Here is a 24,170-nt window from a genome sequence, read left to right as displayed (position 1 = left end):
TGCTTGTGTGGTTTTTGAGCGGTAACATCTCTTGTCCATACTGATGAGTTGTGGACTTACTCTCCCCCGTCATGCAGTTTACTGTCAGATTTGCATGAGAGTTGATCTGTAGTAATAAACCATTGACCTTCAGTGCGATGGGCTGCATGGCTCCAGTACTGGAGTCCGGGTAGCACATTTTAGTTGGGGCCGATTAACAGAGAACTGATGAAATTCGGGGCCTATGTATTGGAATCCCTTTGCAAAGGTTTTGTACAAAGTGAAGGGGGTATATCATAGTGAGCTGAACCAGTAAAGTTACTTCGTGTAGCCCACTTTGCTTCCTGGTTTAACTTAATAAAATAAAGGCCTCATGCAGTAACATGTATCTGAGGGTAGAGAGTACTTTTAACATTTACCTTCCATCCTGGAGGATGGCGCAGCTAGCAGCATTCAGTGGCTGCAGTTTTAAAGCATCTAGTGTAAAAACATTTGGTGGGTTCCTTTGAACTTGGAGATTATTCCTTCTCTGGCCACTAAATAGTTTTGTACAAGTGCTACGTGCTGAAAGCAGAATTCCTCAGTCATTCAGGTTTCCAACCCAAATAAAACAGGACTTCACCCAAACAAGTTCTTTATACAAGTATGTATCAGGGCTGACACCTTGTCCCAGAAATGTCTTCTTGAAAGAAAGAAAACAAGTTAGTGTGAAGAAATACGGAAAACAAAGGACATTTGTGATCAATGGTGTAAGGGAAGAGGCCCCACTTTTTATAAAACTTGCCACTGCTCCCCTGGAAGTGCCTGCTACCTGAAGAACAGTTACTGCTCTAACACTGTAACCTGGTTTTGTCAGTAGAAGTTTCCTGCTGCAAGGTCTGGCACTGAAAATAAAGAGCTTAAACTATTGTATTGACTTGCAGCCTCAAACATGATTTGAAGGCAAGAGGATGTGTCCATGTCCCCCTACCCCCCACATTAAATGGGAAAAAAACCCTTGCCTTGGAACTGAGTAAATACAATATGAACAGGACATGGTCTTAGTTCCACACATGGTTCCCATCCAGTTCCTAGTGAATGGGTGTCCAGCCCCAAAGTAAATGTATCTTGGCTCTTTGGTGGTAACCTCAGGAAAAGAAGGCCAACCCAAGAATGGCTTTGGGACAAATTCATGTCTTTTGCGTGGTCTCCTTCACCTTGCGTCTCAAGATCTTTGCCCATGATGCAGCTGCAGCCACCTGCTATCTAACACAGGCTCGGGTTGATCTGCATGTATTAAACACTGTTTGTCTTCCTAGGCTGAGCTGCCTGGAAGGCTGGCTCTGTCTCATACGTTTGAAAAACACCTTACCTTGGAAAGCCAAACAACAAGACATCCCTGTAACCTAAGATGGAGCAGGGTTCTGCGCTGTTTAGTGCCTTTGCTGTGAATAAAGCCTCCAACTCCGGTAGGAGAAACGCATCTCACAAAGGAGCAACATGAGTGCCGACTGCTTCATTCAAAATGTATCTTGCTGCATCCTGACAGTCTGTCCCAATGGTTGGCCCGCGCTTAAAATACTTTGTTCACCTCTTACTGAGCCCTGTTCAAAACCTTTGCTCCTCTCTTCCCTTCACATTGGGAAGAGACAGTATTCCTGCCATCTGCTCTTGCAAAGTTAAAGAAGGGAAACAGTGGGTGCGTCTACACATTCAGTAATGTGCAGTGTCTGTTGTGCATTCAGTGTAGTACTTGCAAAAGGAAGTAAATGTGCAGTAGGCTGTCCTACTCCACATTAGTATGATCACATTTTGTTCATGATGGTTAATGTGCAGTAGACTAATGTGCATTTAGTGTAATAGTACAGTTTTTGCTGTGCTGCAATGTGCAGCCAACCAGTCTATGTGCATTAAGTGTCTCATAGTTTCTAGGGTCAGGAGGAACCTAAACAGATCTTTAAGTCCAACCCCCTGCCCTGGGCAGGAACAAGTGCTGGGATCATAATACCCCAGCCAGATACCTATCCAACCTCCTCTTGAAGACCCCCAAAGTCATGTAGAGTGACCCCCCCACACTCACGTGCAGTGTTTTGTCCTTGTCCAGGATTTAATCCCTTTGAAAGGGAAAAATCTGCTAATAATACACCTGTTTTTTCACTCTAAACGTGTTTCCTTCTAAGAAGGTCTATCTAGATGGTCTTATTCACCAGCCAATTTCTGGTACCACCATTGGACTTACTAGACAGTACTCAGTGGGCACGTCTACACGAGACACTAAAAGCGCAGTAGACTCATTCTAGTGTGTATTAGTGCATCATGGCAAAAGCTGTGCTATTGCACTAATGTGTAGTAGAATGAGTCTAGCGCACTTTAGCATCACTACAAAGGTGTGCGCCAGTGCTACTGCGCAGTAGTTCAGTAGAGTTAGTCTCTGTTATTATCCCAGAGCTAGTACCTGTGCGTGGAGTTAGTACCTGTTATTACAGGTACTAAACTTAACATGTCATAATTATGGCACATTAGTACACACGTAGACATGCCCAGTGTCCCATGCTTATACTACCCGTAAATGTTTTCCCCCAAATCATTTTGTTTTTTTACTGACTCAGCAGTGGTGTCCACAGGCAGTCTGGATTGCACGCGGAAAGCCATTCTGTTTTTTCAAGAGGACTGTAGCCTACAGTGGAATAGAAAAATTGAATCTGTCACGATAAATGTGAGGACAATCAGTCCAGCCAGCCACAAAAGAGCTGCCATATCCCAGCCAGTCTATAGCCTGACACTGCTAAGCACCAATAGCTCAGGTGTTGGAAGCAGCAGGCCCTGATGTCCCTGTGAAATTCCAGGTGGCAGAAGAGTAAAAAATCACAACCTTCTCGATGGCCACAGATTTGCTACTGTACAGGCTCCACCTGCTGAAACCCAGAGGCAAGATTTTCATAGATTTCATAGACATTAGGGCTGGAAGGGACCTCGGGAGATCGAGTCCAGCCCCCTGCCCAAAGGGCAGGAAGTCAGCTGGAGTCATAGGATCCCAGCAAGATAAGCATCCAATTTACTCTTGAAGGTGTTCAACGTAGGTGCTTGAACCACCTCCGCTGGCAGGCTGTTCCAGACCTTGGGGGCTCGGACAGTAAAGAAATTCTTCCTTATGTCCAGCCTGAAACGGTCTCGCAGGAGTTTGTGACCGTTCGACCTCGTCATCCCTTGGGGCGCTCTGGTGAACAGACGTTCCCCCAGATCCTGGTGGTCACCCCTGAGAAACTTATAGGTGGCCATCAGATCACCCCTGAGCCTGCGCTTTTCCAGGCTAAAGAGTCCCGTGGCTCTCAGCCTGTCATTGTAAGATCTGTTTTCCTGACCTCTGATCATGCGCGTGGCTCTCCTCTGCACTCTCTCAAGCTTCTCCACATCCTTGTTGAATTGTGGAGCCCAAAACTGGACGCAGTACTCCAGCTGCGGCCTCACCAAGGCCGAGTACAAGGGGAGAATGACGTCCCGGGATTTGCTCGAGAAGCATCTATGGATGCACGCCAGCATTTTGGTCGCTTTACTAGCCGCAGCATCGCATTGGAGGCTCATGTTCATCTTGTGGTCAGTGATGACCCCCAAGTCTTTTTCTTCTGTAGTGCTAACCAACGTAGATGATGTCGCCACCACTGCATCGACTGCTCTGCTCTTGCGTTGTCCCTTTCTTCCCATCTGGCCACATTGGGAACGATCCCTCTTTGCTCAGTGCATCACGTATAGCTCTGGTTGGATGGTATCAGCATGATTATTAACAATCAAGTCTCATGTTTCAGTAAGATGAAGGAGTCGAGACCTGAATCAACGCTCTGCTTCCCTCCTTTTTCCTCTGCATGGCGGACCTTGCATTTATTTTCTGCCTCCCCCCACATTTTTCGCCTTGAGTCAAAGTCAGGATTTGGAACTAGACAAAATCTGAGTTGGCTCATACCCCGCCTGACATGCTCTGCTGGCAACCCGGGTGAAGGATGGATTTAAAATCCATGTTCCCTCTCACAGTTCGGCACGCTCAAGTCTCATCCCGAGGACCAGAGACAGAAAAGAGGGATATCATTTGATCCTCTGCCACTGATCCCCATTGCAAAGAAGAAGGAAATGGATATTTTTATGATCAGCAAAACAGCGAAGAGAGACACTGGGGCACAAATTCTGCATGTTGATTCGTAGGTTAAAAGGGCTGGAGGATTTTATGGCTCAGCATGCATGTCTACAGGAGACGTTTAATGTGCAGTAGCCTAATAACACTGCGCAGTAGTGTGCTGGGCAAAAACCGTGCTAATGCACTACTACACAATAGTGTTAGGCTACTGCACAGTAAGTGTCACTAAAAACTGCGCCGGTGCTACTGTGCAGTAGCTGGACTTACTGTGTATTCAGTACTTCATTGAACAAGTACTAAATTAAATGCACTATAATGACTGCACATTAATGAACATGTAGATGTGCCCACTGCACATTAATGAACATCAGGTGCTTGCTGTGGTCAGTTGTTAAGTGTATTAGGAGTTTGGGCCAATGCTGCACCAGACCTAATGGCATCCCCACCCTTCCTGGGAGGGGAATGCAAAGTTAGCTGATTTAACATGTTATTAATGAATACTGTTAAAGTCAGACCTGGGAGCCTGGTTTTCATTGCCTCTCCCACAGCGGCCAGGGGAAGAGACGCAGGTGACCCAAGCCTGGCGTGGGTAGGAGGGGACTGCTGGGCTGGTGGAGACCTCGCGGGCTGCTGAGTCCGGTCCCCGCCGTGTCACATCATCCCTTTCCTGCTTGCCCCCCGCGCCAGCCAGGATCCAGCTGTTTCCCCATCGACGCCCAGCCCTTGCAACTCTGAACGTTTAGCAACATCCAACTCCCAGCCTGAGCTCCTTCAGCACCAGCTCACGTCCGCCTGCTCGGGTGCCAGCGCGGCCCCGGGCGGTTGGCAGCGGTGCTCAGCCACCGCCCTCGCCCCACAAATGTGGCAGTGGGGGAGCGGCGACGCTGTGCATCGCCCCCTCCCCTGCCGCTGAACCTCCAGTCTCGTGGCCGGACCCCTTTCCCCCCGCCTTTACCCCAGGGGCATCCCAGCCCGCCTGCCTGGCCTGGGGGCTGCCACGGAGCCGGCGGCTGCGGCCCCCCCGAGGCAGGGTCTTTCCCCCCCACTTATACCCCTCAAGCACCCCAGCCCTGCCCCCGCCTGGCCTGGGGGCTGCCACGGAGCCGGCGGCTGCCGGCCCCACTCGAAGCGGGCTCTTCTACCCCGGGCTGCGGAGGCCGCGGCCCACCTGCGCGGCCGGGGCGGGGATGCTCCGCGCCGCCTTTAAAGCGCGCCGCCCGCCCGGCCCGTGCGTCCCGGCGGCCATGGGCAGCGCGGCGGAGCGCGGGCGGCGGCGGCGCTACACGCACGGGGCTTTCGGTGAGCGGGCCCGGGCCCCGCACCGGCCCGCGGGCGCTCGCTCGCTGCCGGCGGTGCGCGAGTCGGGCTCTCTCCTCAGGCGGACTCGCGGGGGGCGGGGCCTGCAGGCGCCTCTCCCTGAGGGGGTCGTGTGGGCCTCGGCGGCGGCTCGAGGCCCCCGGCAGAAAAACGCCGGTCGGTTTTCCACTCCCTTCCCGCTGCGGGGAAATAAGCGCCGTCTTCCTGCCGCAGAGACGATGCCGGAGGGGGGGGGGGGGGGCGGCCTCGTGAAGCGGGGCGGCGCCGGCGCCCTCGCCCTAGGCCGTCCCTGCCGGCTCCCGCCCCTGCACGCCTCCCTCGCCTCTGCCCGCCTGCCGGGCATCCGAAATCATGGGTATTTCATTGACTTGTTAGCGGTCTGAGTCGCTTGGGTCCTCCCAGCCGCGGACGATGGGGAGTCTCCTGCTCGAGGCAGGGCTGCCTCCGCGCTCTCCCTCCCGCCGTGTCGCCGGCGGGGCGAGGCATCTGCTTGCGTGCCCTGAGCACGCGGGGTTATGGAAGCGGGGCGCCGAAGCAGGCGCTTGGTCAGGAGCAGCAGCCGTCTTCCTCCTAGCCGCAGGCCGGACCGTGGCTGGGGTGGAAGGGATGTGGCGATGGCAGGCTGTCCCGGTGCGGGGCTGGCTCTCACGCTCTCCTTCGCCGTGCCCTCTTTCAGACTTCCCGAGGGAATTTGACCACAAGCCCGATGACCACCGGAGGGGATCGCTCTGCGACCGGCAGTGTGCGGCCATCAACAACACGCAGGGCGACCTTGGGGACATGCACTCGGGGTCTCATCAGCACAGCATCATGACGCCCAGGATCCTGCCAGGTAAGCGGAGGAGGGAGGAGTGGGCTACAGATGTTTCGTGTGCCATGCTGGGGGGACGTGGTCCCTGCTCCGGTCACTGCCGATTTGCCCAAGGCCCATTGCAGGACTTGTTGGAAGCTGAGAGGGCTCGGTCTCTTCTCCTGGGGTCACGTCAAGAAGCAGCCTGGACGCTCCTTGGTGCGGATGAAGGGGACATTGATATAACGTGCTAGAAATACATGGGAGAAGGAAGGGCGTCACCACCACATTTCTCTCTTTCCCTCTGGATTATGTTACCATTTGACCTAAATTGTGGCTCTCCGGTGTCCTCAGTTCAGTGCGCTCCAATCTGGCGGGCACCCAGAAGGGGACCCAAGCCATCCTGCCCTGCTCCAGAGGCCCCAAAGCTGGCTGCTCCATCGGGTGTGAGCTGTTAGCAAGGCTGTTGCACCTTGCCAACCCAAAGGAGGGGGGTTCTCAGACTTTGCTATGGTGCAGACCTCATCTCCATGAGAAACCTGGGTCTTGTGAACAGTCCTGGGGTTACTGCAGTAGTGTTTTTTCCAAACATCTGCCCTCCATCCCTCTTCTGGGTCTGTGGAAAGGGCTGGTTTCACTTCTGCCTTCCTCCACCTCTCTGTGGAGCCAGGATGGGATCCCACCAAAAGCACAAAACAGCCCCAAGTACTGCAAAACTGCTGGGCTGCAAGCTGTAGCTGTGCAATCCTGGCTAACCCGGAGTAGGTCATAACTGGGTACCCTTCCCTGCAGTGATCTCCACGCCAGCCTGCTGCCAGCAGCTCTCAGACGAGTTGCCAGTGTGTGACAGCTGCCCCTTGAAAACTACCATCATGGCGGAAAATGAGGTGGAAGCCGCCAAGCTCTCCAACAACTACAAGGTCAGCTCAGCCTCCTCCCCCTTGGGCTCATCACTGCTGGTCCCATCATCCTGACTGCTACTCTTCTGGCTTGGATGTGCCTGTGCACCTCTGTTCTCTGGGGCAGGGCCCTCTCCTTGCAGAGGATCGGAGCAACAACAGTGCAGCAGGGGGGAGCCCAGGGTTCCTAGGGCCTCTTTTTTCTTAAGCAGATGCTTTCCCCCGGAAGTGGGAGCAGACTCTGGGCTGGTGCTATCTGCTCAGTTGAACCTGGCTAATAGGAAAAGCCTCCACCATTGGAGCTGGGAGCGCAAAGCCTCTTTCATCAACGCCAGCTAGCAGGGAGCTATGGAAGAGCTGGGCCTGGCCCTAGCAGAAGGAAGGCTGCAGCAATATCCCCAAGCAACCTGTAGTAAGCAGATGTGGCTAGAGGAGCAATAAATATTAGGGTGCTTCCAGGTCTGCACTGGGTACCCAGGACCAGTGACAGGGCTTAGCTTTACAGTATAACCTGGGCATAATCGCTACCAGTATTTTGGGGGCTTGGGTCAGCTCCACTCCACCTGGATGTGGTGACAACATGGCTGTAACAAACTAAACATGGCCCCTGCTATACTGTGAGGATTAGCAGCAGCTGGGTGATGGGTGTCTGGCTGCAAACACAGGTTCCAGTAATCAACTTGATTGATCTTGGGGCATTGCACTATTGCACCTCTGGATTGGATTGTTCTTGTGTGGCCCTCCTAATGTCTCATTTCATGTGGAGTTGGACTCCTTTAACTCCTATTACAAGCTGCTGCCTGATTTTTAATTGTTGGGATGTGGCAGAAGAAGCTGCTGGCAAATAGATGAGCTTCTTCATTGATGGGAGAAGTGCAAACATTTTGAAGTGATCAAGCTGAGATGGGGCTGCTTCCAGATAGGGATTGGAGCCTGGGAGTAGGGAGCTGTGCGAATACCAGCTGTTGCCCATATCTTGTGACCAGAGTAGAGTCCCTTTTGCAGTCTGATTTGTAGCTATCTCCATGGGTGTTAACCCCTCCTGCAGGTGGGAAAACTGAGGTCCCAAGGGACTAAGCAACTTCCCTGCTTCCCCAGGTGCTCTTGGAAACTGAGCTTGTCCCAGACCTCACTGGCTTCATTTTACCCAAACCAAGATGCAAATTACTGATCCTTCAGAGCAGAATATCCTGAACACTTTTTTTGCAGGGAAAGCTCCTACCCAGGGTCCTGGAAGCAGATAACACTTCACTCCAGCCTGTAAGGCAGGGCTGCTCCTTCTTTGTGAGCATTAGCTGCTCTCAAACTGAGTTGTTTTTGTTGTTCTTTCATCTTTAACCATGCAGGGGATGTGAAGAGATGTCCTGTCTTCCAGGCTGGATAGAAAAGAAACCTGAGGTTTCCTATGGGAGAGGTGGAGTTGTTCTAATCTGATGCAGTGGGGACTTCATAAAACTACTCCTGATAGCTGGTTGCTGACGGTCATTGGGCCTCTCGCTGTCTCCACAATCCTTGGAGGAGCTGCATGGGCCAGCTGCAAGCTCTGCTTTTAATCCCAGCTGTATCCCTATCTCTAAAGCTGGCCTGGAGGTCCAAAGCCCAGACCCAGACTCAAAATTGCTCGAGCATGCAGCAGGGAGTGGAGGAGCTGCATGTCTGAGCAGCCCTTAGCTGGACAACCCCGCACTGTGTTCAGGCCCAAACCCTGGGGAGCAGCACCCCATGGCATGGCTGAGGCCTGGCCTCCTTCTCCTGCTCTGTCCCTATAGGTAGGACATGCCCTGGGTGGGGGGTACCAGTGGTGACACCCTGTGTACTGAACTTGGGGCTTTGCGTGGTGGCACAAAAACACTATCCCTGGGGTGTCTCTCTCCCTAAGCCAAGAGCATCTTCAATAACCAACAGCCCCTGCTGTGAAGTCATGCGCAGCACTCCTGCCTAGTACCAAAGCAGTGGCAGGTGTGGTTTGCAATCGCATGGACCTGACTGCACACTGCATGACCCGCTGTCTCCTGAACAGTTTGGCTTCAAGAAGTGGAAGAGTCATGTGACGGCCCGGCCCTGGGCAGACCGCTCGGAGATCGTGAAGGAGCTCTACTCGGACCTGAATGTCATCAAGAGCTCAAGAGGTATGCAGTATTGTCCCTGGGCTGGGATGATGTAACTGGGGCTGGTCCTGCTTGGAGCAGGGGGATGGACTAGGTGTGACCTCCCGTGGTCCCTTCCCACCCTCATGTGTCTTTTCTAAATCAGACCAAGCTGCCGCTGATCTGTGTAGCATGCAGCAAGCTTTCTGGTGTGGGTGGGAGAAGCCCTAAATCTTCCTCCCAGGGCTGCTAGAAGCCCAGAGACTTCAGTCCCCCTGGCTAGTACACGGGGATCCCCATCTCCCTGAATTGCCTGGTTTGCACATCTGTAGGGTCTGTCATGCCTCCCTGGAAAGGGACAGAAGGGAGAAGTCCTCTTCTCCCCCCCAGAAAGGAGGCTTGAAACTAAGGGTGTCTCTTGCATGATGGAAAATGAGGATTGCAGAGGAAGTGACTGAACAGCAAAGTGGATGTACTTTCCAGGGTCTTGTCTATTGGCAAACCTGCTGCTTGGGCACAACAGTTTATCATTTGTAGATGTAATGGGCAGCCTGAAATAGGAAGCGGGGCCAAGACACACACCAGCAGGTCCCAAACCTGGAGCAGAGATGCATGGGTGGAGAGGCTAGAAACAGATTTGGCCCACACGGATCTTGCAGCAGTGGTGGGGGCTGCCAGGGGCTCAGCATGCTTGATGCCTACTAGACTAGGATGGGACCAGGGGAGCAATCCTCCTATGTCCTGACTCCCTTGTGGGGCTGGGAGCCTTCCTCCCTTGCTGCCCACAACTGCAGGAACATTGTTTCACCTGGCAGTGGAAGAGTTTTAAGCAGCTGCAAATGCTAGAGCTGGCTGTCTTCCCTCAAGACAACCCTGCACTGGGATTTGCATCGGGACCCCTCTTGCTTCTGTAGCTAGAAGCATCTTAAATAGCAACTGTCCTGCAGAGGTGGCTTGATTGGCCTCCTTCCACAGGGGATGGGTCTTGTGTGGGTGCAGAGCAAGCTTCTGGATCCCTGAGCCCAGCAGCACGTGTGCTGTGAGCATGTAGCACTCTGGTCTCCAGGGCTATGACTATCCTGAAACAAACATAGCCTGGATTAAAAAGGCAGCCTGCTCCCAAACTAGCCAGGATGGGTCTCCTCACCCCGCCTCATGACCCTTCTCACCAGGCTCCACGGTCACCTGTGGGAACATCTTCTACCTGCTGCTGTTCGGATGGTGGCTGTCTCTCATCTACCTCCTGGTTGCTGCTGTGATGTTCCTCTCTGTGGTTGCAGCTCCATATGGTATGGCCTGCAGAGACTCATGACAATGGTCCGAGTTCTAGTTTTTCCCCCATAGCCAGGGCACGTCTGGTGTGCTGACCTCCAGCCAGCAAAAGAAACAATAATGCATTCCAGCAACCTTCGTGTTGTGTTGGTTTTCCCCCTTCAAGTTCTTCCCAGAGGTGGGAAGTCCTAGCTGCAGAAGCTCTTTGAATTGCAGCTCTGGCCCCTGCCCTGCTCCCTCAAGCAGCAGCATCAACTGCAGGGGTGCCACACTCACAGCTTGTCCCTTCCTGATGCTGGAGCAGTCCCAGGGCTGATTGCTGTCTTTCCCTGTAGGAAAGCTGTGCTGGGACCTGGCGGGATATTTCTTCTGGCCCTTTGGGAAAGTGATCCAAAAGGTGGAGGTGAGTTGGATGAGAGCTGCCTGCTCCCAGGGCGGGGTTTGTGGCTTGTCCTTTTGGCCCAGCTCCTGACTTTTTTTTTTTCCTTGGGTCTTTTTATTCCAACTGCCCTGAGCGCAGCAGCTGAGCCCTCTCCCATGGGGACCCTCCTGTGTGAGGCTCTTTCTCAGTGACCCTGCTCTCCTCCTATCTCCAGGCTGACCCCCCTCTGAGGAAATGCAACACCCTGTTCAATAAGTGCACGGTCATCTCGGAAGTGAGCAACCCCAAGGAGAGCACCCCATTGCTCCCCCAGCACAACATGGGGCAGGGGCTGACAGGTGACGCTGATGACACGTACTGGGTAAGGCTCCTGCCTGGCTGGGCATTCCCCCTGCATCATGTTGGAGGGAGAAAGTGGCCCTTGGGAGTGGCTGGGGAGTCTATTTTTGGGAGGCCACCAGCACAAACCCAGATGAGGTGTGACTCTCTGCTGTCCAGACTCTCTTCCCTTGCTGTGACCTGGTGTCCCTGGCCAGGGACTTGGGCAGAGAGCCCAGGGAAGAGGCAGCTTGTGGACTTGATGTTCTTCCTTCCCTTCTCCATGGGGTGGGATGTGGAGCTTGTTATGAAGCCACCACGTGGCTCAGCTCCTGGTGCAACTAGAGGTCCTCAAATACCCTCTAGAAATGAGTATGAATAGGGTCCAGTGGCTAAAGAGTTGGTAAAGCTTCCAATGGTGGGGGTCAGACCTGCCCCTGCTCAGCTGTAGCAATGCCAGGGTGATCATCAGTGTCCTCTGGCTACAGCCTCCCTGTTGCAGGGGCCAGGCTGTATCACACCGCTATAAACTGTGCTGGCTGGGAGGAATATGGGGTGCTGAGCTGTCTCCTGGGCACCAGCATGGACCGGCCTTGCTCTCCTCTTCCCCAGCATCGTGCCAACACCTACGTCTGGCTCCTGCTGGGATACCCGTTCCTTGCTGTCGCCCACAGTCTGGTCTGCTTCATCTCCTGGCTCCTCGTGTTCATCATCCCCATCGCCAAAATGAATGCACGGACAGTGACTCGGATCCTGCTCCTGCCCCCAGAGCAGGTGCACATCCAGCATGTGAGGAAGGTGGGTAGCTCCAGCCTGCCCCTCCTACGGGGACCAGGTGAGGGTTGGTGTCCAGGGGCAGTGTCCCATTTGGATGCCAGCACTCCCAGTACTCTGCTTCTCCCTTGTACTGGAGGGGTTGGGCTGGAAGGACTTGAGGGCTATATGAAGTAGCAAGGGGGTCTGTGATGCCATAATGGCCAGGCTCAAGACCATGTGATGCTGAGCTAAGAAGATCTTGGCTCGGTGAACACTTCTAGGAGGGGATGCGGGTGGCCACCGCACTGGGCTTTCTCCCCTGAGATGGCTGAGGGTTATTCTGGGTGGATCAGGGTGGAAAGGCCTGCATTGGCTTGGGGCATCTTAGGTGGCTCTGAGTCTTCATGAGATGAAAGTGATGGGCCTGGGGGAGATGATGCATTTTTTGGGGTGGACTCCTTGGAGCAAAGAAGTGACCCAAGGGCTTCTGCCCCCTGCTCAGACCGAGGTGCCACTGGATGCAGAAGTGATCCTGTGCTGCTACCATGCTGTGAATGCATACTACTACAAATATGCTGTGGATGGGATCAATGTCTTTGCTGTCAGTATCCTTGAACTGCTGGCTGCCCCTGGCTCGAGGCAGTGTCATGGGTTGGGCAGCTCTGAGCTGAGATGGTGGGGTGGGAAGAAAAGATGCTGGGAACAAATGCAGGAATCATCCCTAAGGTGGGGTGAGTTGAGATTTTCTTGGTCCTAGGTGGCTGCTGGGCATTAGTCACTGGCTCCCAGTGCTTGCTCTCAACCTGGCAGGGAGCTCATGGATGATGGACCCACTGATTGCTATTAACCAGACTGGTCAGGGATGTTCCAGCATCTCTGAACTAATTGGTGGAGGGCAGGCAGGGCATGATGGGGCAGTAAGGGTATATCCCTGAGTAGGGGCATGTGAACAGGGGTCATCTGAAGCATCCTCTCTTGCCAGTGCTGGAGACTGGTCTGACCCTGTACAGTACTTGAGGGGAATTTTAGCCCCACTGAAGGGTGGCAGAGGGGTCTGTAAGAGCATAAAATGCCTCACCAGGGGCCTAGGCCAAGTGCAACAGGACACAGCAAGGTAAAACAGGGATGTGGCTTCCAGGCTAGGAGGGGTGGGCAGAGATTGAACCTCCCTGAGCTGGAGGCTCTCCAGCACTTGCCCCGCAGCAGGCTGTCCCTTGACCAGCTCTGCTGCAGACCTGCTGCCCCTGGTTATCGTGACTCTGGTGCTGGGCTACGTCGACAGCCAGAACCGCTTCATCAGCTCCCCTGTGAAGTTCACGCTCTCGCTGCTCTCCATCATGCCTCTCTCCTACTACATCGGCATGGCCATTGCCAGGTAAGCGTGAGACCATCCTTGCTGCTCTGATGGGTTGAAGGCAGCCTTCATGGGGCCACGATTCCTGCATCACCCTAAACTGATGTAGTAGTCAAGTCTTGAGGCTCCTGACATTTTTGTGGTAGTGTTTCTCCCCTTCCCTACTGGTCATGGTGGGTCTAGATCGGCTTGGGATGAAAAGGCCAGTTGCGTTGCTATTGGCTTTGGGAGCTGCTTGTCCATCATGATCAAACAGGACTTGCCCTTCATTATGACGGGTGGGATCCATGTGGCTGTTGCCCTTTTTGAAGGTGGCAGCCTAGCAGAAACTCCTCGCGTAGGTGCAGCAGTCTTCCCAGAGCCCATCCTGGCACAGCCTCTCCAAGCTAAGGTCTGTCTTTGCTTCAGTATTTCAGCGCAGAGTAACTTTGCAGTGGGGGCTGTGGTGAATGCCACATTCGGCTCCATCACCGAGCTGACCTTCTACATCACGGCCCTTATCAAGGGCACCCGTGAGGGGAACAAGTGCTACGAGGAGATTGTGAAAGCAGCCTTGACAGGGACCCTGGTGGGCTGTGTCCTCTTTGTCCCGGTGAGTCTGGCTGGAAGCCCCATGGCTCAGTCCTGTTCTCCACTTGCTCAGTGTCTCTGATCCTTATGATGTCTGCTTCTGCCTCCAATGTAAATCTCTCCCACTTGCCTTCCTCGGTCTCCTCCTCTTGGGAACTGTCTCCCACCCCCAAATGTTCACTGGGATGGGGGGAGAAGAAATCTCTAGGCCATGAGCTTTCAAGGGACTTGAGTTACTATGGCCCAAGAGCTCAGTAGTGATTTTAACACATCCTCTGTTTCCTCCCAGGGCTTGTGCATGGTGATTGGGGGCATCAAACACCAGGAGCAGAAATTCAACAGCAGGTCGGCAGGTGTCAGCTCAGCCCTGCTCTTCCTCTCTGTGGGAGGTAAGGTGTGGAAACCCGGTGCAAGAAGGAGGGGGCAATGATTTGGATATCTTGGCTGTACCAGGTCATGGCCTCTGACCTATGGATCTTGCAAGACCCATCACAGGGTGGGAGCAGCACTTGAGCATGTATTAACAGCCTCTTTTGTAGAAATGGGATGTTGGCTGCTGAGGTCCCCCTGCTTTTTACCTGTGGCAGGGGCAGATGCAATGTCTTGTGTTGTATCGGGATTGACAGTAGCTTTAGGAAGACTGTATGGACTTCCATGGGATGGTGTAGACAAAGCTGATGCTGCCTCAGATGAGGGTTGAGACTAATTTTTAAATACATAGGGGGTAAAAAGAAGGTCCTGGGTAATGTGGGGCCCTTGCAGGACGCCATGGGAAACTCGGTCATCACACCAGACGACAAAGCTAACATGTTTAACAATTTCTTTGCCTCTGTCTTCTTAAGTAGGGACCAGAACAGCCACCTCCCTGCTGGGGCCCCCCTCGGGCCCTGGGGGAGGCATATCTGGGCCACGGGTTAGCAAGGATTTAGTTAGGGAGCTTCTGGAGGGGTTGGACGTATTCAAGTCAGCTGGCCCGGATGATCTCCACCCTCAGCCAGTTCCTTTAGAACTCTAGGTCATTGCAAGTCCCCAGGCACAACTTCATGAGCACTCATGGTGCTCTGGTGAGGTACCAGAGGACTGGAAGAGGGCCAATGTGGCCCCCATCTTCAAAAAAGGCAGGAAGGAGGACCTGGGAAACTATAGGCTGGTTAGTCTCACCTTGATCCTAGGCAAGCTGTTCGAGGGAAAATTTATGCTGGCACACATCCAGCAGGGGACTGCATGCTTAGGGGCAACCAGCACAGGTTCATTAGTGGCAGGTCCTGTCAGACCAACCTGGTAGCCTTTTTAATGATCTGGTGATCTGATCATGGATGCAGGGGTAGCAGTGGATATAACCTTCCTGGGCTTCTGGAAGGCTTTTGACACCGGTCTCTCACCCTGTTCTCATTAAGAAACTGGGGGGCTGTGGTGTAGACACCCACACAGTCAGATGTGTCGCCAACTGGCTGGAGGGCCTCACCCAGAGGGTGGTGGTGGATGGGTCCTTCTCAGCCTGGAGGGACGTGGGCAGTGGGATTCCTCAGGGCTCGGTCCTCGGGCCCGCACTGTTCAACATCTTCATCAGCGATTTGGACAAGGGGGTAAAAAGCACCCTGTTCAAATTTTGCTGATGATACTAAGATGTGGGGGGACGTGGGCACATAAGAAGGATGCAACAGGCTACAATCAGACCTAGACAGGTTACAAGGGTGGGCAGATGAGAATAGGATGGGTTTCAACACAAACAAGTGCAAGGTGATGTACCTCGGGAGGAACAACTGGCACCATACCTACAGGCTGGGGAACTCCCCTCCTTGTCAGCACAGAGACGGAAAGGGATCTGGGGGTCATCATTGACTCCAAGATGAACATGGGTCGGCAGTGGTGGGGAGGCAGTCAGGAAGGCCACCCACACCTTGTCGTGCATCCACAGATGCGTCTCGAGCAGGTCCAGGGAGGTGATCCTCCCCCTCTATGCGGCACTGGTCAGGCTGCAGCTGAAGTACTGCGTCCAGTTCTGGGCGCCACACTTCAAGAAGGATGTGGACAGCATGGAGAGGGTCCAGAGGAGGCCACTCGCGTGGTCAGGAGGCAGCAGGGCAGGCCCTATGAGGAGAGGCTACGGGACCTGAACCTGTTCAGCCTCCACAAGAGAAGGCTGAGGGGGGGATCTTGTGGCCTGTTATAAACTAGTCAGGGGGAACTAGCAGGCATTGGGGGAGTCCCTGTTCCCCCGAGCACCGCCAGGAGTGACCAGGAATAACGGGCACAAGCTGGCAGAGGGGAGATTCAGACTAGACATCAGGAGGCGCGACTTCCCGGTCAGGGCGACTAGGATCCGGAACCAACTTCCAAGAGAAGTGATGCAGGTTCCTACTCTGGGGGTTTTTAAGAGGAGGTTAGTTGAACATCTTGCTGGGGTCACTTGACCCCAGTACTCTTTCCTGCCATGGCAGGGGGTCGGACTAGATGATCTGCTCGGGTCCCTTCCGACCCTAGAAACTATGAAACTGTAAGTGGGACTTCTGGAGGTCCCTTCCAGCTCACATTTTTTCCCTAATGAAGACCATTGTGGGACCCTTTCTCGGTGTGTTCAGGCTGGCCTTAGATTCTCCTCCTACATAGGTTCAGTCCCTCAGATCTGTTCCTGTCCCCATGTTGAGAGGCTCAGGGGTGCCTCCTTGGTGGTACCATCCACTATTGCAGGAGCCTCCTTGCTGCTCTGGACACCTATTTGAACACTTCCTAAATCTTTCATCTATGCCATGGGAGAATGTAGGACCTGACCGTGATGGGGGCATGGGGGTGGGCAGACTCCCTGCACCCACTTCCCCACAGGCCAGATGCTTGAAATGTGTGGCTTTACCTTGGTGCTCAGAGTAACCCAAGCAGCCGGGCTGAGGAGGCCTCTTCCTGCAGCTCGCTGCTCTGCAGGGATACAAGGGGAAGCCCTGTGCCCACTGTGGGCCCAGAGAGCTTTCGCTGGGCTCGAACTGGTGTAGCAGGATAGCTGCAGGCAAACCTGTTTTAGCCAGGAAGCTGAGCAGAGGCCAGCAGGCCACAGGGCTCCTTGCGCGTGGGGCTGGGTTGGGGGAGGGGTATCCGCCTCGGATGAGCACCCTTCTGACCCTTGCACTGCTGCCACAGGTGTCTTTGCCCCGACGCTCTTCTCCAAAGTCTATGGGAGGCTGGTTTGTGGTGAATGCCAGAACATCACACACAACCCCCTGGGGCACTATCTGTGCCAGAACTGCCACTTTGACCTGGTAAGTCAAATGGGGAGCAGCAAGGCGCCCCACCTCCCCCAACATGACTTCTCTGTCCTTGTATGGACCTGGCTGCAAACCTGTCCCAGGCCAGGTGACCCTCATGGATTTTGCTGGGAGGGGACCTGCTGCTTGTTTGTGGTCTGCAGCTTGCTGCGGCTGTGGAAACGCCATCCCCTGGAGGGTGGGAAGGATCAGCAGAGCCTCTTGCTTTTTTGCAGCGGCTGCTCAGGGTTGATGGGACTGTGGGGAACCCCCTCCTGGGGCAGCAGGCAGAGCTCTTGCCTCTTTCTGACTCCTGGTTTTTCTTGCAGATGGCAAACAATGGCACTCTCTACTACAGCCACGTTCAGTAAGTGCCCTGTGAGCATGGAGCATGTGGTGGGCTGGGGGGAGGGTAGTCCTACCAGATCCAGGAAGCAGCTGCTTGAGCAGCTCTGCTACAAGGCTTGTCAAGACCCCAGCAACACCAGGCTCCCCCGTTGGGCTTAGTGCCTTGGACAACATCCCATGGGCTTTGCACGGACCCATGATTTCCACAGGACTGCCCCCTTGCACTGCTGTAGACAGTGCTGGCTGCCCCCACACATGCTTGCCTCTGTCCCTGCACTGCTGTGCCCAGCACTGGCCTGCAGCATCCCCTTGCTGGGCCCGCTCTGAGCCATGTGCTTCCCGTGATGCTGTGGTCCTGCTGCATCCGGTACCAGCCTTGCCTTGATGGCTGTGTCTGGGGGACTCTGAAGGACCAGTGATGGGTCCAGCCTGTGACCTCCTTGCTGCCACGAAGTGTCTGGGGTAAAAGGGATTCTCCTAGCCCACGGTGAAGCCAAGGCTCTGGTTTAGGATGCTGGGAGCTGGCTGCCCCCACCCCAGAGAGGTTTGGATTTTTTGGGGCTCTAACACATGATGTGTTGCAGGCCCCTGGTGTACACGGTGTCACTCCTGCTCCCGGCTGCCTACCTCATCGGTCTCTGCTTCACCCTGAAGACTCACTGTCACATTTACGACATTCACATCAGCGACTGCCACAGTAAGTCCCTGCCAGAGCAGTCTGGGCTCCCTCCAGGCCCATGCAGAAGGGGGCTGTGTACTCCCGGGACTGGCTGGTGCCTGGGGACAAGACTGGTTCTTGGCTCTGCCTGTGGGTGGGCTGCTTAACCCTGTTTAGTCAAGTAGAGCCCCTCTATAGGGAAGGGAAACAGGCAGCTCCCCTCCTTCTGCAGCTAATGATGGGGGTAAAACTAGCTGGCCTGGGCTGAGGAGGCACTGAAGGATATAATGCATGAGCTGCAGGGGGAATTCTTCTGCTGTCCTTCCCCTCCCACCCCAACAGCAAGGAACGGAGAACTTGACATGAACCAGCTTAGATAGGAGAGAGGATTTGGGCTGGCATCCCTGTGCTGTGAGCCTGGGTAATGCGTGGGTGATGCCACTGGAGTCCTGGCTGTTCAGCTCCTGGAGCAGAAATCTAATCGCCCCGTCCAGGCCTGACCCTAGGGGTACAGGCTGGTACTGATGGGGCTGCTGGCTGGGTGCACACTCCCATGGCCAAGGGAAGGTGAGCAGATGCCACCATGACACCAGCTCCTGGCTGAGCCCAGAGGTGACTTGAGACCCCATCCTGGATCGCTTGTTTGCTTTTTTTTTTTTTTCTCCTCCCCCCCCCCCCCCCCTCCCCCCCCCCCCCCCCCCCCCCAGTGCCTGGTCACCATCACGGTGCTGTAGTCCACTGGTCCCGCTGGAGGGCCCTGGCCCATCCTCCTGCTCTCCACCTTGTGCATGTCTGCCTGTGCTGACCTGGCCACGGAGCACATCAGCCCCATCCTCGCCAGTTCCACCATCTCTCAGGTAAGGAGCCATCTGGCACCGAACTACACTCTGTGGATCCCAGTCGGAGGATGCTGTGATACCCAGGCTTGAGGCTTGCACCAAATCTTGCCTCCAACAACCAGGCCACTGCTGCTGTCCCAAGGGTTGCACACAATGAGCCTTGCAAGGGCTGGAATTGAGCAGTGTCCCCCAGTCACAAGACTTGCTTGGCTGTATGAACCAGCTGCCAGATCTGCAGTGGCTCTCCCCCCAATCAAGAATATATTTACAGCTTTATCGAGTGAGTGGGAGGGGATGGGTAGCTTGCTGGCTGTGAATGTAGTGGCTCTGTCTTGGCTAACTCTCTCTCCCCTCTCCACAGTACTTCATTGGGGTGACTGTCCTGGCCATGGTGCCAGAGCTCCCAGAGATAGTCAACGGGATCCAGTTTGCCCTGCAGAACAACCTGAGCTTGAGGTGAGTGCTCAAGTCTGAGCCTGGCCTGGCTTTTGCAGCCTGTATGAAATAGCTGAGATCTGTCTGCTACTAGACAAGCAGAAGCTGAACCATGCACCCTAGATGAATGTCCACCTCTGAGGTATGGCATAGTGCTGGATGCTCTTGGAGCTGCCTCCTAGCTTGGGTTGAGGTGGGGGGCATTAATCTGCCCCCAACTCGTCCCTTCCTGCTTGGACTATGTTGGAGGTATCTAGCTCTCTCCATGGGGCACCTGCCTCGGATAAGCTCCTTGAGGAGCTACCTGTGCTTTGCACAGGCCTGGTTCAGCATGGTGGCTGCTGTCTTCCTCAAGTACTAATAGGCAGTGTGTGGATGCTGGGCCGAAAGTTGCTCGGAGGCAGAGACTGCTACTTCCTGCTCTTGGAGAGGATCTGGGAAGGACCACGGACCTGGCATGAGGCGTTACTGAACACATTGTCAGAGCCACGTTGGGGTTGGGGAGGCATCTTTGGGCACTTGCCCTTGGTGGGAGGAAGGTGCTCAGAGTTCAACACTTGCATGGCTAAGGAGCCTGTGTTTGGGTCCTGTACCCAGAGATGTGGCTACTACGGCATCCAGGGAACAGGACGAGTGCAGTCTCCTGCCACTGGGCTCTGTCAAACCCCTTGTTGCTGTCACATACAGGAAGAGAATGAAGCTCTGTGGATTTGGGCCCTCTTCTCTCCCTCTCCACAGCCATTGTTTCATTTGCTTTAGACAGTCCATGACCCAAAGCTGGTCTGTACTCTAGACCAGTGAAATGCCAGCACACTAGTCCCGCAGTGTGGTGGGGGGAAGGTAAAGGGGGTATGCAGACTTGTGTACATTCATGTAGAGACCGTTTGCTCTGATCTCTGCTCTGCTCTGCCTAGCATTGAAATCGGGAACTGCATCGCTGTCCAGGTCTGCATGCGCCAGATCCCCATCCTGGTGCTCTTCACAATCTTCTACGTGAGTCATGAAGCTGGAGCCAGAGCAGGACACTGGACTGACTTGTGATGCTGAGTGGTGCCACCTGCTCTGCACAGGCCACGGAGCCTGGGAGCAAAGCCCCCAGAGGCTGTAGGTGCCCCATGGGACAACTGGCCAGTGGTGTTTTCACCCAGCGCTAGCAGAGTGCTTAGACAAATACTGGGCTGCATGCTCTCTTGTAGAGCAGCAGCAGGTGAGCAAGGTGGGGCTCCCCACTAACACCTCTGTTTTGGAGGGATGACCGCTGCTCTCCAGTCTCTCCACACAACTGTCTATCTGGACAAACGCAACTGGAGGACTTGCTAACTTTTTAATGCCCTCATTGTTTTAAAGGGCCCTCACACCTAAAATGCAGATGGGTGATGCTTGTAGCTGCAGGCACCTCTTCCTCTGAATCAGGGTGGGGAAAAAAGCCTCTTGCTTGGCCTCCTTGAGACTGAGGAAACCAGGCTGCAGGAGCTCATGTTGAATGCTGAGGGGTTTGGGTTGGAGACCTCCTCCTCCCCATTGTGCCCAGCTCTGCTCATCTGTCATCTTCCACTTGCCATGGGTGGGGAGCCCCCCCGGGCAGAGAACAGATGGGCTGGGTTTGTGTTTCTTCTGAACTTGCGGTGATGCTGACTTTGGTTTTTATCCTTGCTGAGCACACCATTGCTGGCAGCCAAGGAGACTAACTGCTGTGTCTGCCCTCCCACAAGCCCACTGGTTTCATACTGGTCTTCAGTGACCTCCACGTCTATGCCAGCATGTTCAGTGTGGTCCTCATGAACTACATCTTCATGGATGGCAAGTGTGATTACTTCCAAGGTAACAGCCCTCTCCTCTGGTGTGTCCTAGTGCTTCCAGCTCCTTTTTAACCTCCTCTTTTACTATTACTCAGGACTTCCTTTTAATGCCCCAGGCCTGATAACACCATATTTGCTTGGGTTTTTTTGAAGATTTAGATCAAGGAGTGTTTGTTTAAAACTGATTTTTGGCTCTTCTTGCTTCCTAAAAGATTTAATTGGATTACCCAGCTACAAACTAGATCTGCCACCTTTTTAGCAGTAGACTCCAGAACTTTTAATCCCAGCTAACCATGTCAGTCATGGTATCATCTGCCTCTCAAATGGGCTTTCACTGGCATTTGTAGATGCAAGGCACAAAAGTTGGTGATCCAGGCTTGGATCCTATGCCAAGCAAACTGGCTGCTCCACTGCAGGTCCATCTAGTGAAACATCAGCCTGTCGGAGGCACAGGCTTTCCCTGGGAAAGGATGGGATCCTGTCACCTTCCACTCCTAACCATAGCTGTTCTCTCTCCTCTTTTCCTAGGTACAGTCCTGGTGATGGTCTACTTCATCCTCCTAGCTGTGTATTTCTTTGCTCCGTCCCCTGCCGGCTGCTGAGGCCTGTCTCCACTGGACCTTGTCTCCAGATCTCCTGGAGTCAGCTTCTCTCCAAAAAGCTGTTTCTCAGGGATTTTGCTGGTCTGGGTTCTTTTTTTAACTAAAACACAGAGGAAAACTGAAGAACCTGGTACCGGAAGTTTTAGTCTCTCTACTGGGAATTGGGCACTGGGAGAAGGGCACTTTGAGTGCCTGAACTGCCCATCTTCTGAACCCAAGATGAAGCCTCGAAGCCCAAGCACTTGCATACAGTATTCATGGTGGCAGCAGCACACTTGAGCTGTGCATAGAGACATGCATGAGCCGAAGTTCCTGAGGCCCAGTAGATGTCTACCTTAGGCTCTTAAGGATGGACTGCTCCCTGCTCAGGGCTGCGCTCTCCAAGGAGATGTCTGGAAAGACCCAAATGTCCTAGCAGGACAAAGGTGGCATCATGGACATGGGAACCTGAAACTAACACTGGCCTGTAGAAATGACACACAAGGGTGTTTGCTTACTTGAAAAGCACCAAGTGTTTTTCCAGCTGTTCTCATTAAAGCAATTTTGTACAAACAAGGAATGGGTCTGCTCCTTTCAAAAACAGTTCTGTAACTGGCTGCCTCCAGGTGACTGATCGTATAGAGGTTTTTCTTCCATAGTTGCTCTATGCAAATACTGGTCCTTGTGCATCTGGCAGGCTACAGCCATGCTTGGGGAGTGGTGAGCACGGGGAGTGACATGCTGCAGAGTGGTGGAGTAGATGGAGGTACTGGGAGACTCCCATCTGGACCCCCAGTCTCCACAAGAAGGTGGAATAGGGAAGGGAACAGTATGTGGGAGGGGGAGGCTCTTATCCAAAAGTCCTTGCTTTGTTGCCAGCCTCCAAATAGCTGTTCACTGTACACCCCTGCATTTGAGAGCTATTTGGAGCATGTGCTACTACCCACTAGTAAAGGGTAGTCGAGAGCTACTGGGCTACTGAACTGTCCTAGCTGTAGCACTAAAAACTTTGATTCTCTTGACCTTCTCATCTCTGCAGGCTCTGTGCTGGCTCTAAGAAGAGGTTGTACCTGGGTTGTAAATCCAACCTGTTGAGGTTGGAAGGGACCTTCAATAGATGGTCAGATCCCCTACCCTGGGCAGGAAAGAGGGCTGGAGTCAGATGACTCCTTATGTAATGTGCTCCTTCTATATTGGACAAATATCCTGGTTTCTGATTTGTGTCCTCGCATTTAGGCACTGAGTTGAAGCATCTGCTACCTAGCTACTTCCATATCTACCTGCAGTTTAAAATAAGATTGTTCCACTAGAGCCATGCTGTCCCTGGATCTGACTCTCTCTTGTCTCCTTGCTTGTAAATCCAGGTATCCAAAAACCTGCTGGTGTTCTTAGGCCCTGGCTGTCCTTAAGGAAATGTTTTGGTGCCCAACTAGGAGCTGTGGTTGCCACATGTATTGGAGCTCTTCAGCACACAGAAGCTCCCTTTAGCAACTTTGCTCAACTCCTTCCAAAAACACCCTGCCTCTTCCCCAGAGCATAAGCTACCCTTGTAGAAGTTCAGCTTGTAGTAAAGGGGAGGTGGGGTAAGGCAACCTTCCTCCAGGCAGAGCAGGAGGGGGAAGGTGGGCAGTGAATAGAACTAGATGGTGGACAAGTGACCGAAAGTAGCCACTGGTGACAGGTTGCATGTATTCAGCACTGGGTGCCCAAGATGATGCAAGTGTTTTGAGCTTGCAGTCTGCTAACACTGTCTTGAATCTGCAGAATGCTCTTAACTTGCCCTACATCCCAAAAATGGGGATCTGGGGGCATCTTGCTTGTGGATGGGCAATGATTTGAGTATCTTTGCTGTACCTGCCTATACTACTGCAGTGCACAGCTTGTTTCTGGGTAGTCACAAAAAAGCCATGACCCATAGGTCCTCTAGACCACCAAGCCTTGGTCTCCCAGTCCTCAGGTCAACAGATGCTGCTTCCTATAGTAGTTTTTTCTTTTTTCCCCTGTAGCACTGAGACGGTAATGACGACAAGGCCACCTTCTGACAGCACAGTCACTGTGCAAGTGACTAAAAATCCTGCATTCACTGACTTGTAGTCTCTTCTAGGGATGGTGCTAGCACTCCTCCCTCAAGATTGGGCTAGAAGGGAGGCTTATAGCACTAAACTGGTATCTGAACGCAAGGGCTCCTAGGTTGCAGGACTTAAGAGGATGGTGCCTGCTTCCCATGCTGTGGGGTACCTCAACTCCCCCACTAAAGGCAAAAATACATGCTGTGCCTCATGCTAAGTGACTGCAGGGGAGGAAGTGCCAAATAGTTCATATAAGGCCCCAGGCTCCTCTAAGTGGGGGAATCTCCATCTGGTGCTGGTAGTTAGGCTTATCCTTGTCCTGGTCAAGGTATAGCTGAGATCCCTATGGAGACTCTGGGCATCCTCGCTTGACCTA

The 24,170-nt window shown here is 53.6% G+C and overlaps 1 protein-coding gene across 1 annotated transcript; it reads left to right on the top strand.

Annotated features, from left to right (window-relative positions):
• Window positions 1–5,248: 5,248 nt before the first annotated feature.
• Window positions 5,249–22,293, top strand: LOC149865411 (uncharacterized). The gene is given in 21 exon segments (XM_090041498.1): window positions 5,249–5,383; window positions 6,078–6,233; window positions 6,984–7,111; window positions 9,111–9,219; window positions 10,350–10,466; window positions 10,785–10,852; window positions 11,046–11,192; window positions 11,762–11,947; window positions 12,408–12,510; window positions 13,139–13,280; window positions 13,668–13,851; window positions 14,119–14,218; window positions 16,962–17,080; window positions 17,395–17,432; window positions 17,998–18,110; window positions 18,779–18,834; window positions 18,836–18,928; window positions 19,272–19,366; window positions 20,260–20,338; window positions 21,058–21,166; window positions 21,673–22,293. Coding segments are annotated over 21 exon segments (2,328 nt in total). The 5' UTR covers window positions 5,249–5,271; the 3' UTR covers window positions 21,747–22,293.
• Window positions 22,294–24,170: the final 1,877 nt, after the last annotated feature.

The sequence above is a fragment of the Crocodylus siamensis genome, chromosome 4 (assembly GCF_052110815.1).
Source record: "Crocodylus siamensis isolate JL-2025a chromosome 4, ASM5211081v1, whole genome shotgun sequence".
Lineage (NCBI taxonomy): Eukaryota > Metazoa > Chordata > Crocodylia > Crocodylidae > Crocodylus > Crocodylus siamensis.
Note: the sequence above shows the minus strand (reverse complement) of the source record. Positions and strands in the feature narration are given on the sequence as shown.